Here is a 19,349-nt window from a genome sequence, read left to right on the forward strand (position 1 = left end):
TTCACTACCTATGTTGCCCTTATGAATAATCTCTCTAAAGCCGAACCAAACAATGTATTAGAGGCTCTTGAACATCAAGCATGGAAGGATGCCATGTCTGAAGAGTATCAATCCATTATGAAAAATGATGTTTGGGAGATTGTTCCTAGGCCAACTAAGAAATCTGTTGTTTCATCTAAATGGCTTTTTAAGATTAAACATGCTGCAGACGGTAGTATTGAAAAACACAAAGCCAGATTTGTAGCTAGAGGTTTCTCTCAAAGGGAAGGGATAGATTATGAAGAAACTTTTGCACCAGTTGCCAGATATACATCAGTAAGAGCTGTATTAGCCATTGCAGCAACTAAGGGGTGGAAGGTACACCGGATGGATGTTAAGACAACATTTCTAAATAGTGAGATCTCAGAAGAAGTCTACCTAGAGCAACCTGAAGGGTTTGAAATCTATGATGCAGAGTCTCATGTGTGCAGACTCAAGAAAGCTCTCTATGGGCTTAAACAGGCTCCCAGGGCCTGGTATGAAAGAATTAGGACTAGGTTTCTCTAAGAATGATGCAGATCCTAATCTCTACTACAAAAGAAATAAAGGTGATATGCTAATGTTGATTTTATATGTTGATGACTTATTAATCACAGGAAATGATCATCTTATAGATCAATGCAAGAAATATCTATCCAAAGAATTTGACATGAAGGACTTGGGACTCCTTCATTACTTCCTACGATTGGAAGTATGGCAGAATTCTGACAGCATTATACTAAACCAAGGAAAGTATACCTTGGATATATTGAAGAAATTCGGAATGCTGAACTGTAGGCCCATGACCTCTCCTATGGAAACCAATTTACATAAACTTAAAGAAAGAAGCAGCAACAGAGTCACAACCCATTGACTCTACTCAATACAGACAGATAATTGGGTCCCTGATGTACCTGGTGAATACAAGGCCAGATATCTGTTATGCAGTTAATGCCTTAAGTCAGTTCATGTGTGAACCTTAGGAGATACACCTGGTTGCAGTAAAGCACATCATGAGATACCTACAAGGTACTCTAAACCTTGGTCTCAAATATGAGAAAGTTGACATAAACCTTCATGGATTTACAGATTCAGATTGGGCTGGAAGTGTAACTGACAAAAAAAGCACTTCAGGGTGTTGCTTCAATCTAGGTTCAGCCATGATATCTTGGATCAGCAGGAAGCAGTCTTCTGTAGCTCAAAGATCCACCGAGGCAGAATACATTGCAGCTTCTATGGCTGCCCGAGAGGCAGTATGGCTTAGGAAGTTGCTTGTGGGGTTGTTTGGAGAGCCTATGAAGCCCATTGTTATACATTATGACAATCATAGCTGCATAAAACTTTCAGTAAATCCAGTGTTCCATGACAAATCCAAGCATATTGAGATTTCATACCACTATGTGCGAGATATGGTAGACAAGAATGTGATCCAATTATAATATATTTGTACAGGAGATCAAACTACAGATATTCTGACCAAACCTCTTTCCAGAGTGAAGGTTGATCACTTCAGAAAAGGTTTAGGTATGATAGAAAGGTATTTTGCTTTGTAATCTGTATTTGCATATCAATAAGATGTTTAATGTGTAAACTTCTTTGTCATGATAGGACATTTTGGATTTTTATCCCCTGAGTTCTTATCTAAGAGGTGACGATCTCTCAAGATAATGAACACTTGTATGGAGACATTATAAGGTGACGATCTTATAATGTCCAAACTAGTTATCATGTTGGATCTCTGGTGTGTCATGGATGTGCCATGATTGTGTTGTGATAAAACATTTGTATAAAGTGTTAGTGCACATATCACAACTTGGATAAGATGAGAAGTTAATCCTTCTCATATGATTATCCTTAAGTATTGCGTGTTTAGGCAATACTGATATCACATGCTTAAGTGATATCCTGTCATCACAAGATTGATGTGATGGACATCTGTATCACGTGTTTAGGTGATACTTCATATCATGTGATTAGGTGGTATGATCTTCTAGAATGTCAGATTGAGTAAAGAATGCTAACTATCATTTGAATTGTGATGCTTGAATGTATTGTTTACATTTATCTTACCTAGCTAAGAGGGAGTGTTAATGCATGATAGCTTTAGTAAGATAAATGATTGAATGAGAGATAAATGAAGTCTCTCATTCAATCATTTATCATATCGATAATTATGATGAAAACCTTCAAGCAATTAATCCTTCATTTGATAGCCATTGTACATTTGCATATAATTAACCTATTCAGTTCAATCAAATGCTTAACATCGATAATCATACTATATCATTGTTTATGTTCATCGATTACTAAATCATGCTAATGCATTCGGATTTGTATCAGTTAACATAATTAATAATAAACAAATGATTAATCTAACACCGATTGATATCGGGTTATATGTGCACCGATTAATATCGGGTGGCATGATAAAGTTACACCGATAGTTATCGGTTGTTAAGGTTAAGCATACACCGATAGTTATGGGTTGTTAAAGTATAAACATATACCAGTTGGCATTGGTTATTAATATGCACCGTTTGTTATATAATTAGCAAAGGGGCACGATCAAGTAATGTCTTGATCGGTCATGACCGATCAAGGCATTGCTTGATCGTACCCCGCTTGCTATATATATATCGAATGGCATTCGTGAGAAAGGACATAGAAAATAACAAATGCTCCTCTCACCTGCCACACAAAAGAAGATAGTCAGATTCATATGTTAATTCAGTAATATATAGAACAAGATAATATTAAATAGAATATAACTTGATATTGAATGTAAATTGAACATCATTTACGCATAATATCATATTCATAATTTGCAAAAATGATAATATTCAAGTCTCAAAATGTCACGACACAATGAAAATTCAAATTACAAGCCATGGCCCATATTTAATATCCATATTCATCTTCATCAGAAGCATCAACTTCAAGGTCTACATTTGGTTCAACATCATTTGAACCACAATCCATTAGATTGCCACTCTCACTAGCTATGTTTGTGTCAAGTGCAAGAGCTGCCTCATCTATAGAGACTTGGGCAAGCTGTACAACTGTAGCATCTAAATCAGCACACTTAGGGGCTAGATCCCAATTCCTTGTCACACCCTAATTTTATTTAGGTTTCTTATGTGACAATAGATGAAGGTTGGAGTGTATGTAGACCAAATCCTCTACTTTTTCTGCACCCAAACGGTTGCGCTTGACCGAGTGGATGAAGGAGTATGTACTCCAATTCCGCTGAGTTGAATAATTTGCAACCTGTTGAGTTTGCATACAACATTTAGTATTTAATTTTATAATTCAAGAATCAAAACTTAAAACTTAAATTATAAAATAAAAATATTTTTAATATGATAGTATCAAATGAAAAATGATTAAAAAAATGATACATGCTTTGGAGAGAATTTTAATTGCAAGAGGTTGCAAGAAAATGGAGTCTTGACCATGTACATACCACCAATCATCAACATTCATCTTATATTTGGCATGAAGAGTGGAAATATCATAGTTTCATCCTCTAAATATATCTTTGTAAATGCAGCTTTATAGCCAGTAGCAACCTCTGCATCTCTATATGGTGGCACCCTCCTTGGCGCTACAAGTATCTCTTTGCTATGATACTTTGGTGTCAAAGCAAATGCTAAGAGATGTAAGGGGGTGGTCATCTTGTTCCAACGGTTAAAAATAATTTGCTGCACAATTTTGAAAAATGTTTCAGTTGGGTTATGTTCCTTGGCCTCTATTATTGCTCTTATTTATTGCACCTTGGAGTCCATGTCATCATAAATTTCACCAAAAAATGGGCGATTAGTATCAACATACCTAATCATGCTCATGATGGGCTTGGTGAAACTCAAAACATATTCCACACAATTCTACCACTCATCATCAAGGATCGATGCTCTTACTTTTTGGGCCCTTTCTATGTTTGATTGCTCCCATACACTCCACAAGGTGTTGATGACCATAGCACTTAAGGTCTCTCACACCTTACTAGTTGTCTTAAGATGAGTGTGTGAGATGCAAATTGTGTTACGGCAACCTAACATGGCATAACAATTTACACATCATATATATCAACTATAAAAAACTAAAAACTAAAATAAAATAAAAATATAAATTACCTTCAAAACTCCAACTTGGAGGTGGTCCTAAATATGGCTCGTGACATGTGATGATTAGTCACAAACATTTGAATCTCCTCGGCTTCTATGTAAACTTGTTTGACCCAATCAATTTGTGTGCCAATCTTTTGCATGATTAAATTGAGTGAGTGGACTATACATGGTGTCCAAAAACTATGATTATATGTAGCCTCCACTATAGACCCAGCTGCTCTACAATTTTTAGCATTGTTCGTTATGACTTGGACAACATTTTGAGGCCCCACCATGTCAATGGATTCTATGAGGACTGTGCCAATGAAACTTGCATCTTTTACTTACCTCTTACAATCCACTGCCTTCAAAAACATCGCCCCTATATGGGAAACTGCTATAACATTGATTAATGGCTAGTTTTTGCAATCTTTCCATCCATTTAGCTGTTGAGACATGGACCAGCTAGGACGCGAGGCTAGGACCTTCCATATGCGGCTGGAGTGCTCTATCACTGAGCTACTAGCCTTGGACTAGTCCATCGTCGGTCCAGGTGTGGCTTATTTCCAACACCAACACCCCCCCTTAAGCCACACCTCTCATGTGCTTGGGGCTCCTAGCCTGGACCTGGCTCTAATACCATGTTGAGACATGGACCAGCTAGGACTTGAACCTAGGACCTTCCATACGCTACTGGAGTGCTCTACCACTGAGCTACTGGCCCCTCTTGGACCAGTCCATCGTCGGTCCGGGTGTGGCTTATTTCCAACACCAACAGAAACGATGGATACACTTGTTTCTGGCCATGTATCTTTGATCACTCTCAATGGTGTCTCTACTGAAGCTTTCTCCTTCGCTAATACAGTGGTTCGTACCTTTTCATACCCAGAACTAACATAATTAGGAGGTGTATTCCAAAGGATATTCACCATCTCTTGTCAATAAGGTGATCTAACAATGTTGCAACAAGCAATGCTCTGATCTGCAACCTCTTTGATTCACTCATCTTTGATGGCTAAATCTTTCTTCTCCAACGATTCGAAAAGCTTTGTGTCTCACACCTCCATAGCTTTCACCTTCAATGAAAAATGCAACCACTTTCGAAAAAAGCTTGGAAGGAAAAAAATGGTGAAAAATGTAAGTATTGTGATGAAAAATGAGTTAAATGAGCAAAGGGAAGCATACATTGGGCGAAATTAGGGTTTCTCATGCTTTTTGATGTTCTTTTTTTTTTTTTTTGATGTGGGACCTGTTTTTGGCTCCCACAGGCATGGAAACGTCCAGGTATGCCTGGGTTCATCTAGGGTTTGACCTTGGCGCCTGGATTGACTATGGGTTTTGCTCATGATAAAACCCTCAATCTGTTAAGGGAACCTATCATATCTGTATTGAACAGAGCACTCAATCAAACTACCATCAAAGATAACTTTCACATACCAAGGGTTCACGATCTGCTGGATGAACTTAATGGGGCTAAGCATATTTCTAAGATTGAGCTTATATCCGGATGCTTACAGAGATATTTGGCTTGAAGATAATGAGAAATCAGAAACCTTTCAAATTTATGAGTCATTATCAATTTTGAATGGTGCCTTTTGGCCTGCAGTGTTCTTGGAACACTCTTGAGCATGAACAAGATTCATACGTGGTTAACCGGCAAGCCCGTTCTTGTCTTTTCCAATGATATCTTGGTGTATGTTATGTGATTGATATTCCATTTAGAGCATTTTGATATTTCACTTTAAACATTCTAGCCAAGGAGAAGATGTATGTTAAAGAGTCCATGTAAAGATGTCAAGATATCTTTAGAGTACTTTAGTCATAATTTCAGGAAATGGTCTGTGTAAATAAAAGCAATGCCTGAATAGTTTCCTAACAAAGTACCCTAAAACACTATCTGAATTCTTAGGCCAGCATGATTCTTTAGCAGATTGGTAAGAAACTTCTGCATGACCTCTGACTGATCCCATCAAGAATAATGCGTTTATTGGTCCAATAAGGCACAAAATATCTTATAATATTAAATATGTTCTTATTTGTACTCTGATTCTGAATCTGCTACAATGCCTTAGATAACTGTCTCATTGCCTTTGAGAACAGGGAGCTTAATGTCATGGAGATGTGTATGCCTGGATATAGTAAAGAGATGCTGGCAATTGTACATGCAATGGTTAAATGATATTACTTTCTCTTAGGGGGCGACTTTTTCTTTTAAGACCAACCATCTTAAGTCCAAAGCACCTTTTGATTTAGGGGACAATCAGAAAAGAGTCACCAAAATGGATTGTTGCCTTACAGTATGAATTTGAAATCATATATTCCTTTACATGTGATATACCTTGATGTCTTGTGATAAAAGTAACATCAGTAATGTAATGTCCCCACTTTAGCAGTTGACCAAGTGTATGTGCGTTAGTCTAGCTCTACATGGTCCCGAGGGCTAATGAAGGGTTTAAGGGGATCCTGGAGTGTTTTGGCCTAGTCATTTCCAGTTTGGGCTAAAATGGAGTTGATTTACTTAGTTTCAGGCATACTTACTATTTTTAGTAAGTCAGCAGGACACAATGGAGGCTAGCTTTGGTGATTGGATTTGATACTCCTCGGCGAGAGCTTTCTGACGAGCTATCACTCGCGCTATTCGGAGCCCGATTGCTAATATATTTTAATGCCTGAAGTGTTATTAAAGTAACATTTAATTTAATTGTAAAATATTAAATTGTTACTTTAATATTTATTTTATGGGGATGTGTGCAAATCAAAGGGGCACCCAAGGGAGACATAAGTGAATATTTTAATATGTTTTATATTGCACATCTTTTATCCCACATTGCTCAAGTGAGTTGGGTCGACCCTTGGAGAAAAAATAAAAGGAAGCTTTTTTGGCTTCATTCAGCATGTTGAATATGAGAAGAAATTGACGTGTGAGTTGCAGATCCTTTCTTGGCATTAGAGGACGTCTATCCTCTCTTGTGACATTCTAGACGTCATTCCCTTGAGGTTTGGCCTTTGGAATCCATTGCTATCAGTTTCATTAATAGGTAGATTGGGTGCATCTCCGGCTACAGGTAGATTTAGTGTTTTGCTCATACCTTCTTCACTTCTTGACCAATGCTTATGCCATTTTGAAGGCATGATTTTATGAAGATATTGGACTGATTGAAGACTAATTAATATTGTAGCAGCACTGTAGCGCAACACTATTCACGTTACTGTAGCACGACACTATTTCACGCTACTGGAGTGCGGCACTATTCATGTTACTGTAGCACGACACTATTTCACGCTAATGGAGTGCGGCACTATTCATGTTACTGTAGCACGGCACTGTTCATGTTACTGTAGCAGCAAGATGGGAAGTCATTGTTGGAACATTATGTCAAAAATGCTGGAGTATTTAGTGAGTTGAAAAATCTGCTATGTATTTGACTTTATTAATTCTGGAAATAATATCATATCAGTAGTAGTTCAATCTTTATGTTGCATGTTATTGTAATTTCCTTCTAGTTCATGTTATGTGATTTTAAACCTATGCAAAGACTTAAAAGCAAACAAACATTTCATTTCCGAAGCCATAAGAGGTTTAAACCAAAGAAACGGGACTCGGACTCGGCTCAGACTCGGCAAGGCCGACTCGGACTCGGACTCGAGACTTGGCATCAGACTTGGCTCCAGACTCGGCTGGACTCGGGAAAGTGAAAAACTCAAAAAGTGTAGAGATTTTTAAAGATTTAAAACTTGTTTCAGACACCCTTTATTGAATACACCTTAAAGACACAATAACATCATCAAACTCGGCTCATTTGATTACATACACAAGTATACATCAATCACATAAGCATAAACGCAAATTGTAGCTGAAGAAAATAACAAACATAGATATATAAATATTGTCAAATGTATACAATATTACAAAACTCATGGAATAAAAAATACATGTCATCATATGATCATCATCAAATGTTTCATACAAATACCAAAGGTAAATACAACTACAAGCCTATGGCTCAGAGAAGCCTGCACGGCAGCACCCTCCGACCCCGGCCCCCTGCAAAGGCGTCTAAGGTAGGTCCTGGATGATTGGACAGCCATGGCTGCTCCCCGTGACACCATGCCATGCTCACCAACATCAGGAACATCCGTGTCACTATCTGCCTTTGAATCTCCTGTCTGTGCTCGTGCTCTCCGCTCCTCCTCTGCCATGGCTATAGTCTCAGCCTCTATATCTACCTGGTCGATCCAATCAGTGTCAGATTCGGAGGTTAAATTTTCCCTACTTCTATCGACGCAGTTTCCCCCCATATTTTTCGACGGGGGTTTGGGGGCAACGCCCCTTGCGCGCTTCCTGTCGCGATACAGGGCGAGGTCTAGGGGCAGTGCCCCTTGCGCGCTTCCTGTCGCGATACAGGGCGAGGTCTAGGGGCAGCGCCCCACGAGGCCAAAAAAACTTATTATTTAATAAAGGCGTCGGGTGTTATTTTTCTATTGGCTGACATGTTGTAACCCTAATTTTTCTCATTCTCAGGCGGAGGTTGTAGTGAACAAAGACGAGACCATTCATTTTAAAAAAGCTTTTAAAAATGTTTTTTTTTTGTCATTTTACTTAAGCTAGGCAGTAGCTGAGTTTGGGGCTTAAGACTCGCCGAGTTTGGCGAGTTTGAGCCAAACTCGCCAACTCGGTGAGTCTGGCGATTTTACTCGCCAGACTCGGATGAGTCCGAGTCCGAGCCCCTAGGACTTGCCGAGCATGGCTTGTACTCGGACTCGCCGAGTCTGGGCGAGTCCCGTTTCTCTTTAAACATTAAACGGAGAAATAAGGAGTTGGATGCAAACTGTTTGACTAAATTCCTATCAGCAGTTGTTTAGTTTATGGGCATTCTAGGGTGTCCATTACAAATAAGCTTTTGGCACCCCACGCTGGTGGAAGTAATGAATTGGCTTATGAGCCAGTGGGACAGTTTGGGTGTAAGAATTAATTTCAGTGCAAGAATAATGTCTATTGGGCACTTATCCTATGCTATTGGCCCTGGCCTCCAGTGGACATGCTCTTAGCAGTATGTTAAATAAATACTCCTGTTGGTTGACGTCTGTGGGCATTGCTTTATCATGTGTGTTGTCTGTCATCCACCATCTGCTGGAAAGAAATATCTTGGGCATGTGCTTTCTGGCTGAAGGGCCTGTTTGACAGTATCCTTCATGTTGCTTGGTATAATAAAGGGAAAGAGAATGTGGTGGCAGATGTTGTCATGGCAAGCCATTAGACAGCTAACCTTCTTAGAGTAACTTCTTTAGCACTCGTGGGAAACCATCCGCCAACCCTAATCCTAGAGTAACATTTTCAGGACTATTTAGGGGACTCTGCTAGACTTTAGCTCAGACAATATATTATAGATGAAGGACAGGAGATTGTATCTACTTCAAGATTGTTTCCACTTTCATCCAGAAGGTTCTTTAACATAGGAATGTATCCCTTTTGGCAAGACATGCATATTTTCAGAAGACCCGACAAGAATGTAACCTCAAACTGTTTTAGGAAGAATATGAACTTAAACATACTGATATTTGTAGCTTAGTGTGACTTTTTTCAGTGTAGCAGAGTTGAAATTGTTCCAACTGCAAGACTTATTTAACTGAATCCATTTTCCAATCAGAAGTAGGAAATAGTATCCACGGACTTCATCTCAGGCCTGCCACATTTGAAAGGTTAAGATTATAATTTTTGTTGTATGAAGATGAGTTAACTAAGTATGCTATTTGTTTTCCTCTATCAAATTCAAAATTTGGTGGACCTATTTTTTTTTTTTCTCTAAAACTATGCCTGGTAAACTCTTTAACATGACCGGTGATGCTGGCATGACACGCCCTCCGGCTCCACGTGAATGCTTTTGACCTGGAGCTATGAACTGGTGAGGCCACAAACGGGGGACCTCACCCCCACACTTCACTTGTTCAAATCTGCGAGCACAACGGCCCAGCGAAGGCACAAGGCCTTGCGAGCACAATGGCCCAGCGGGGATTTGAACCTTGGTGGCCGCTTCACCAACGAAGTGTTTTAACCATGACACTACATGTCCGAAGACAAGGTGGACCTAAAACTACTAAGCTCTATAACCAACACTTCTTTGAGTTGCATGGAAACTCAGAGTGTATTAATTGCATTGAGAACTGATTTTGAAAGTGATTTCTGGAAAGATTGTTTATGCTAACAGGGGATTTTAAATCTGACTATTTCCTACCATTTTCAGAAAAGCAGCAAATAAAGTAGTAAATAAAATAAATTAGTGTGTTATATATGGATGTACATAAGAAATAATGCCTATGTACATAAAAAATTAAAATACTTCCAAGTTCATTCTGGCATTTTTCATACAAATTTCAAGATCAAAGTCCCTTTGTATGAAGATGGCAGCCAACCTCTGGTTTTATGTCAGAGTTCCTTTTTGATTTTCCATCTCTGTTAGAAATTCATATGATTGGAATTTCTTTTATGGTTAGCACACTTTTGGAAACATTTCAAATTTGTATTCCGAATTTTTTATTTTTTCTTATTTAGATATTAATATCCAATCTTCTTATTCCGAAAAAAAGTATCCAATCTTCTTATTTAAGATGTGGGACGTTCGCTGGATTATTGAGGATACCTTTGTCTTTGTAATAAGGTAATTCATTTTTGTAACTACATTGCTAACTAATTTTGGTTTCTTAAAATTTCTTTTCCAAGGGAACGCGAATTTTATTTTGGGAAATTTCTTCTCATCAAAGCTTCTGATGAATAGGTTTGAATTCTATAGCATAATTGGTCCTCGGTTAGAGCCAGATGGAGAAAGGACAGTTTTCAAAAGTTGAAGATATGGACTGGAGATCATTTTATAAGTAATTATTGCAGTCAATGATAAAACGTTTGCGGTGCCTTATTTTACTTTGGTTCTAGTCACCTTTTAAGGGAGGAAGATGAGTTAGGGATGATCAGGTGCAAAGTTTAATAATATATACTATTCATTGTGTCTGAGACTCTGAAGTATAGAACCTTGCTTTCCCAAAAGATTGCGACTCTTGGAGTGACCATCAAGATTCCTCTTCATAGTGAGGGTGTTTTGTTCAGCAGTGATATCGATTTCTTTAAATTTCTTTTCCAACGGAATTAAGGGAATTTTATGTGGGGAAATTTCTTCTCACCAAGCTTCTGATGAATGGGATTGGATTCTACAGTATGACTGATCCATGGTTAGAGCCAGATCATTTGTTTTCAAAAGTTGAAGATATGGACTGGAGATCACCTTTGTTGCACCCCTACAATACATTCCATAGCAACTGTCAAGACTTCAGCCATATGTTGTCTGTTATTCTCATTGTGTATTGACCACTTGCCGTGCCATATGTACACACCACAGGCAAGGTAAACATGTCCAACAAAGCAGATCTGATTGGATGACTATCATGATAACTGAACTAGGCACCTGTGAGTGGTCAAAACAATTTTTTAATTGACAAGAGTCGATGACCAACCTGCTGAACATAAAACAAAGGAAAAACACTTAAAACAAGTGCCTTGCATATCTCTACATTAACAAACTCTCCATTCTTCACACCCATTCACTATTGCCTTATTCCAGGGCAGACGTAGCAGAAATAGAGAACTGAACAATAGATGGCAGTTAGACAAGAGCGCCTGTAGCAGTTTTCAAGGCTTCGATGTGACATCAACAGTCAAATGAGGTGCCAACAGTCTATAGGCAATTATTTCTGGTGTCAAGGCATGCACAAAACGGTGCCTAGGCCTGTGTTTAATAAACATTAAGTGGTAGATACACCGGAAATAAGTGCCCTAGAGTCTTTTAGGGGCAGAACAGACAGAGATAGCTGCTTGGACTGTACCTTAAGTGGCAACAAAGACATGATAGAAATGTGCCTAGAGATTTGTGGGTGTTTGTAAGTGAGATGGATAAATTATGGTTACGGTTTCAGTATTTGTCGAAAGATTTGTCTCTTTTAGAGCAAAGAGTTACATTAGAATCACAAGTTGTTCATGCGTCAATTTGTTATTTCTAGCAATTACTATTCTAGAGAGCCGAGGGCTTATTATTGGGTTTCTTTACTTCTTGTTTTATTATTTGTTGATGATTAGCTTTTTGGGATAAAATATGATTATTCCAAAGGCTCAAAAATTAAGCATTTTGTAACCCTGTAAATAAGTGCATTGAGCGCAAGACATTCTTAATGATGATTGATGCCATATTTATTCTATAGAAATTGTTATTCAAGTTGGTTAATTGTGTTTGTGAGTTTATTGATTGGACTGGAACTAAATTGTAAGCATCAAGCTTTATATAAATGTCATTTGTTCATCTAAGAGTAGCTTTGTAGAGAACTTAGCTGTTTGATTTATGGAATCATGTCACATCTTTTGTTGAAGTAGCCATTCCTTTGAAATCTTGTTTGTATTGGATTGCTGTGATAACTCAATGATGAACAGATAGTACCAAACCGGTACCGAGGAGGAGGGGGGGGGGGCGGTGAATCAGTACAGACAAAAACACACTCTTAAACCGGTTTGTCAGCAGACACTGTGCATTGACAGACAAACAGTAACACCGGTCCTTAAACAGAGTACAACCGGCAACAACCAAAATAACTGAGACAAGCATAAACCGGTTGACACTTATCTTCTCATATAATCTAACACTTCATTTCTATTTCACCTTAATGCATGAACAGGTAATCTACCATCAAAGATATACATATAAGCAACTAGATCAACATGATTCATCGCTTGACAGAAAACAACATAGCATCACATGAAGAAGACATCACACATGACACACATATTTTTCACGTGGAAACCCAACTGGGAAAAACCACGATGGGGATGAATACCCACAAGCTTGTTTTTGAACTCTTTAGAAGTCTGCTCTGTTAGGAGCCTTGTCCAGTTAAAGACTAATACAATAGGTTTTGTTAGGAACCGATCCTGTTAGGGATCACCCGGTTAAAGGATGGCTAGAATACCCGGTTAAGGGTTAAACCCTGTTAAAGGTTATCTTGTTAGAGGATTTCAAGAACTCAATGGTTTTGAGTCACCCTGTTAAAGGATTTACAACAAGCCGGTTAAGGCTACCCTGTTAAGGGATTTTCCAACTGTTGAGGTGGTTAGAGATCAACAGGTATTACAATGATCTAGTAACAACACTCAATGTCAATGCAGATCCGCTTAAGCTCCTCTTCACCTTCTACACTTACACTCTGCAGGTATCACTTCTCTCCTCTGGTCTGGCAAGAATCACGTATCCCTTCCCTTGGATACACACACACAACTTTTGCCAACAACCTCAGAAAGAGACACAACATCGACCTTATAGGAAAACAGATAGGTCGGTATCATAAACCCTAAACCCTAAACCTGTTAGGTTAAGGAATTCAAACGGTTCAATCCTGACCGTTGAGCACATTGCATTAAATGCAACAGTTCTTGATCCAATCTCAAGACATTCTCCATCGTCCATTTTCCACTGATTTCATGGCGGCTGATAATCCATCACACGTTATCACCGTTTACAGACTTTGCACATTCCCGAGGTAGATAGGAACAATCTCCTTCATGCAAGATCCTTCACGCGCACAAGGCTTACGTGGCAACACGATCTGTTCTTTGTTACCATGCTAACTCATCACACAAAGTCACCGGTTGAGCCACACAGGCTTGAAGCACTTCAACCGGAAACCCTGAAGTTGAGACTACCAACCGGTAGTCATACAACGCTTCCATGTGCGGGTTCCCATAACCATATGCAGGTTCACCTTGAACAAACATACCGCTTCACTTTGGCACAAATGCCGGTTCACAATGTTATACCGGTTCTCACATATGCCGGTTCTCACCTCTTCAGCATATTGACATCAATGACAACACAATGTCATTATGTCCTCGTACCGGTTAACATAATGCCAACATGCTGGTCATTGCTTTAGCCATTAGAAAGGTTTTGTTCGTGCTTGGTGTTGCTTGCTTTTGTTCCTGATATAATAAAATCTTGCTTGCGAGACGAGCTGTTACCAGTCTTGTGCTTATACTTGAGGCAAAATGATAGGCAAATAGTTAGTTCTTTCTGTTCAAACTCATCAAAACAATCTTGTAGAGTGTTTATACTTTGTACATTTGTATTTTGTACATATCTTAGTGTCTCTGGTAGTTTTAAATCTCAGATAGATTCCCTTTGTAATTTGAAGAGAGGTTTCACTTCATGTACTATTCAAGATTTAATTTCAATTATCTCAAAAGAGACAAATTACAATGCTAACAATCTCATAAGTAGTAATCGATATGTTATTGAAGAGTTTATGGCGCCTTATTTACTTTAAGGTCAACCACTTTTTGAGAGAGGAAGATTGAGTAACAGATGACTAGATGCAAAGCCTAACATATATGACTCATTCTGTCTGACATGTAGCACCTTGCTTTTTCCATTAGGTTATGACTTTTGGAATGGCCATCACAAAATACTTTTCTTATTGAGGGTGCTTTGTTCAGCATCAGTGGAGTGTTGTCTGTCTGTTTGTCTGTCTCTAATTACGCTAAAATAAGAGAGGACGTTAGTCATGCCAAAGATATGTCTTAAAAGGTCGTGAATGGTCAAAAGTATGCCTGTAGATCCTAGAGTCTAATACTTCAAAGTTTTCAACCTGTAAATGCCTTGAACTAAATGGATAATTTATTCTCTTGTAGCCAGTTTTGCTTTATCAGCAATCTCTCATAATGACTCTGTATTGGAGCAGCTTATTCCTCCAACATCATATGGGAACAGGTTTCATCTTCTTTGTACATTTGACATTTGATGCAAATTCACTGTAGGGTAGTGTGGTCTTGATAAACTTATAACTATGGTGCAAGAACATAACTGCTGTGAAAATGACTTTTCGGCAAACTCATTAATTGAACAATTCTTTCTGCATGAACTAAAGGGGAAGCCTAGGTTTAATATAATGCTACAATTCTGTCATGGTTTAACAGGTTTTCATATGGAGATAGTTTTCATTTGGTGAATCAAACTCTTTATTAGCTTCAACGTGATTTATTAAATATTAAAATTGAATGGTTTGTTTTTATATCCACAGCATAGCACAATTAGGGCAGTGAAAGATACATAATTATTTAAATCCGTCCAGAGCAATAGTTTTTTTAAATGTTAGATTGCTTTTCTTGGAACACTGGCAGTGCTTGTGATTTGTTGCAAAGCTTAATTCATTAATTCTTTTTTCATGTACTGTGTGCATTTGTAGTAGAAAACACCGATTCGCTTTACATAAATTATCCAATCAATAAATATTAAATTCCTAATCCTCTTTTGCCTCGATTTGGCCGTATTTGATGATAACTACATTATAGTTTTATCAGGGTAAATTGTTTATCAAGATCAACTGTTGTAAATCCTTACTTTGGAAATTGCTAAGTTCACTGAATGGGAGAAATATATGTTGATTTGTTGCTTGTGATTTGTTGCAAAGCCTAATTCATTAATTCTTTTTCGTGCAGTGTGTGCATTTGTATTAGAAAACACTAATTTGCTTTACCTAAATTTTCCAATCGATAAATTCCTCCTCTTTTGCCTCACTTTGGTCATATTTGATGATAACTTCATTGCAGTTTTATCAGGGTAAATTGTTTATCAAGATCAACTATTGTAAATCCTTACTTTGGAAGTTGCTAAGTTGTTCACTAAATGGGAGAAATATATGTTGGTTTGTTATTTGGGTTTGACACCATTTTAAATGATTGTTTTATATTTCATCTGTATTTATTATTTTCCTTTGCTTGCTTCTATGTTTCGAACTTTGTGGTAGATAACAAATGTACTTAACATCGTGCATAATATACTTATTAAATGTTTGTTTTGCACAGGTTGGGTCTGATGATTGGAGGAGCCCTTATCTTGGTGGCTTATATGACGTATGCTTCAGAGCATCTTGCAATTCGTTCATTTCTGAAAGGGCGCTAAGACTGAAATCCATCTAATATATCTTTGGTTTGGAAGTTAAACATGGGTTTGTTTACTGTAAATTTTTGTATTTGTATTTTGAAGTCCTATGAAGCATGTTTAATTTATTTGTATCGCTAATTATGATTCATAATTTTTGCGCAAACTTCTAGCTTAGGATACAAAAACATGGGCGTTATTCATCTTCAAGTGATCACTGAAGTTATCTTCTCGTGATCACAAAATTTTACCATAGTGTTTTTAAGTGGTATCCAATAATGGATGCAATTGAATCTTTTTGTTTTGAGGCAAGTATGATCATTTCCACAAGGGAAAAGCAGTTCGCACCCCCAATTTCCGAGCTAAATGATGTGACTAAGTTTATAAAGAGTTGTAAGAACTTTTAGAGACTTAGGCATATAGGTCTGTGGGGCGTGCCCTCCTCAAGCTGGCTAACAAACAAGTGTTATGTGAGGATGGAAGTCGCTCATGTGGACATTTGCAAATTTTCACCGGGTGGAAGTTTTCCTATTTCATTTACTGGGCATGCCCTATTTTGCAGTTTTTGGCTATTTGCCCAAGCTCAATAGGGATTGGTTTCTGAAAATGGTGTGTTCCCTATGCTGTTGATATGAAGTGGAGTAGTGGACCTTGTAGGGCAAGAGATTGTCAAGATTAGTCATGGTTCTTTGGTCGGCGGCATGTGTACGAATTACTGGATGAGTTATGATCTAGAGTACTTTCTATCCATAGGTTAGGGTTGGGTGCAATTTTTTTGCCTTACAATTTGGAACAAGTTGACTTTGATTACACCTTAAGGTGTATTACATTCACATAATGAATTGAAGAATTTTCACAAATCAAAATTCCACGTGATTCAATCTGACATTCATCTGTTTTTAATTATTATTATTTTTTAAATTTTAAATATTCTAATTTAATTTTAAATATTTTATCAATATTTTATTTGCTTTACAATTTGGAAAAAATAATTTAGTCATCTATTTATTATTATTATTTTTAAAATTTTAAATATTCTAATTTAATTTTAAATATTTTATCAATATTTTATTTGCTTTACAATTTGGAACAAGCCGAGTTTGATTACACCCACATGATGAATTGAAGACATAAATAAAAAACATGTGATTTAAATTGATGTTTGTCTACTTTTTATATATAAATAATTTGTCATCTATTTATTTTAATTTTTTTTTAACTTTGAAATATTTCAATTTATTTTAAATATTTTATTAATTAAAACTATGTTATATTAAGAAAGTATAAGAATGATGGGGATGACCCCACAAGTCAGCTGTTAGTTGTCTCCTACATGGGAGGTCTTGGGTTTGAGTAAAATAATCACTTCGGTTGTGACTTATGAAAAAAACAAAACAAAAAAAAACATAAGAATGATATGGATAAACATATTTTTCGAATTATTTTTTATTTTTTATTCAAAATATTAAATAATAAATTACCAAAGTATATCCTTCCCATAAATGGATTTTATGTTGTGTAGATGTTGTAACTTTCTAAACTCATTTAAAAAAACACTTGTGATTAATTTTTTAAATATTTGAAAAATAAAAAATATTTATTTCTCTAAATTTAGATTTGCATAAAAAGTTTAAAGTTTTTAAAGACTTTTTCAAATTAATTAAAATAAAATAAAAATAATTTAACGCATTAGAGATAAGAAAAAAAAAAAATCCAATAAAATTTTGAAATTGTTAGTTTTTTTTTTTAAACTAAAAAATTCAAAACAATATTAATTAGTAATAGTAATTTTTTTATTTATTTGATTATTATTCATCCAATTGATTATATTTTTTGTAATTCATCCAAACTTTATAATAGATAAGAAATTTCATAATTTTAATTATATTTATTTGAATTTTTTTAAAATTTATTTTAATTTTTTGGTTTTTAAATTTTAATTTTTAATAATGTCAATTTTTGCATAATAATTTTTAGAAGTTTCTAGATATATCTAAAACCTTTATATAATGAGACAATTGTAACTCATTCATCTTCATTGTTTGTGGTAACTTAATCAATTTTCACCTAATAACATTCTCAAATGATTACTCATATGCTTTTTATATGTAAATAATTTGAGTCTCTATTTAATTTAAATTAATATTGATAGTTGTAATTCATTCATCTTCATTGATTGTGGTAACTTAATCAAGTTTCACCTAATAACATTATCAAATGAACACTCATGCTTTCTATATGTAAATAATTTTAGTTATCTATTTATTTTTAAATTTAAATTTGTATAAAAAAATTAAAGCTTTTAAAAAGTGTATCAAATTAATTAAAATAATATGAGTTTTCACATGATAAGTTTCTAACAGTCTTTGGATGTATCTAAAACCTCTACATGATGAGGTGATTGTAATTCATCCATCTTCATTGTTAGTGGTAACCTAATCAATTTTTGTTTAATATAATTCTCAACCACGACACTGAATTTAGAGCACCATTTTTGTCAAACCAAGTTGTGGTGCTTTGAGCAACTAGATCAAACTTTGAGGATTTTCAATATAAAAACAACTCATAATACTTCTCTTGCATAAGGATGTTTAGAGTTTGTTCCTAAATTCTTTCTATCATTTCTTAATTCTTATTTCATATGTTCTTAAGATAATGTAATATGTAGTGATTCACCTATAATGAAAATGACCTACTTGCAGGGGTAGCTGTGTTGTTGAGAAAATTTAACAAAAATGCTAATGTTTTGGTTGCTTATCATGCAAATCTAGGTGTTATTCGTTTCACCCCTCTTTGCCTCTTATTGAAACAATATAAAAAAATTGATTTTGGCTAATTTGGTGATGTCACTATGTATGAGACAACATTGTTTTTTATTTCATGCTAATGTGTTGAAAGCATATATAGACGTTGATCGGGCTGGAAGCATTGATGACAGGAAAAATACTAGTGGTGGAGCATACTTTTTGGGAGATAGATTGGTTTCATGGATAAGTTAAAAACAAGAATCAATGTCATTATCTATTGTAGGAGTTGAGTACATTACAACAATATTTTGCTGTATTCAAGTTATATGGATGAAACAAACTTTTAAGGATATCAGAGTGATATATGATGAAGCTATTCCTATCATGTGTGATAATACCAATGCTATAAACATTTCAAAGAATCCGGTTATGCATTCAAGGGAAAAACATATCATATCTTCATCCGTTATTAATTTTTAAGAGAGAAGGTTGCAGAGACAAAAGTTAGTTTG

The 19,349-nt window shown here is 36.2% G+C and overlaps 1 protein-coding gene across 1 annotated transcript in view; it reads left to right on the top strand.

Moving 5' to 3' along the window:
• The window catches only part of LOC131067985 (inositol phosphorylceramide glucuronosyltransferase 1), an 89,522-nt gene extending 73,120 nt beyond the window's left edge, over positions 1-16,402 (top strand). The window contains exon 11 of the mRNA XM_058003168.2: positions 16,015-16,402. Within this exon, the coding sequence (XP_057859151.2) occupies positions 16,015-16,111 (97 nt within the window). The 3' untranslated portion in view covers positions 16,112-16,402. The remainder of the gene's footprint in view (positions 1-16,014) is intronic.
• The last annotated feature ends 2,947 nt before the right edge of the window (positions 16,403-19,349 follow it).

Source organism: Cryptomeria japonica, chromosome 6 (assembly GCF_030272615.1).
Source record: "Cryptomeria japonica chromosome 6, Sugi_1.0, whole genome shotgun sequence".
In the NCBI taxonomy this organism is placed as follows: Eukaryota; Viridiplantae; Streptophyta; class Pinopsida; order Cupressales; family Cupressaceae; genus Cryptomeria; species Cryptomeria japonica.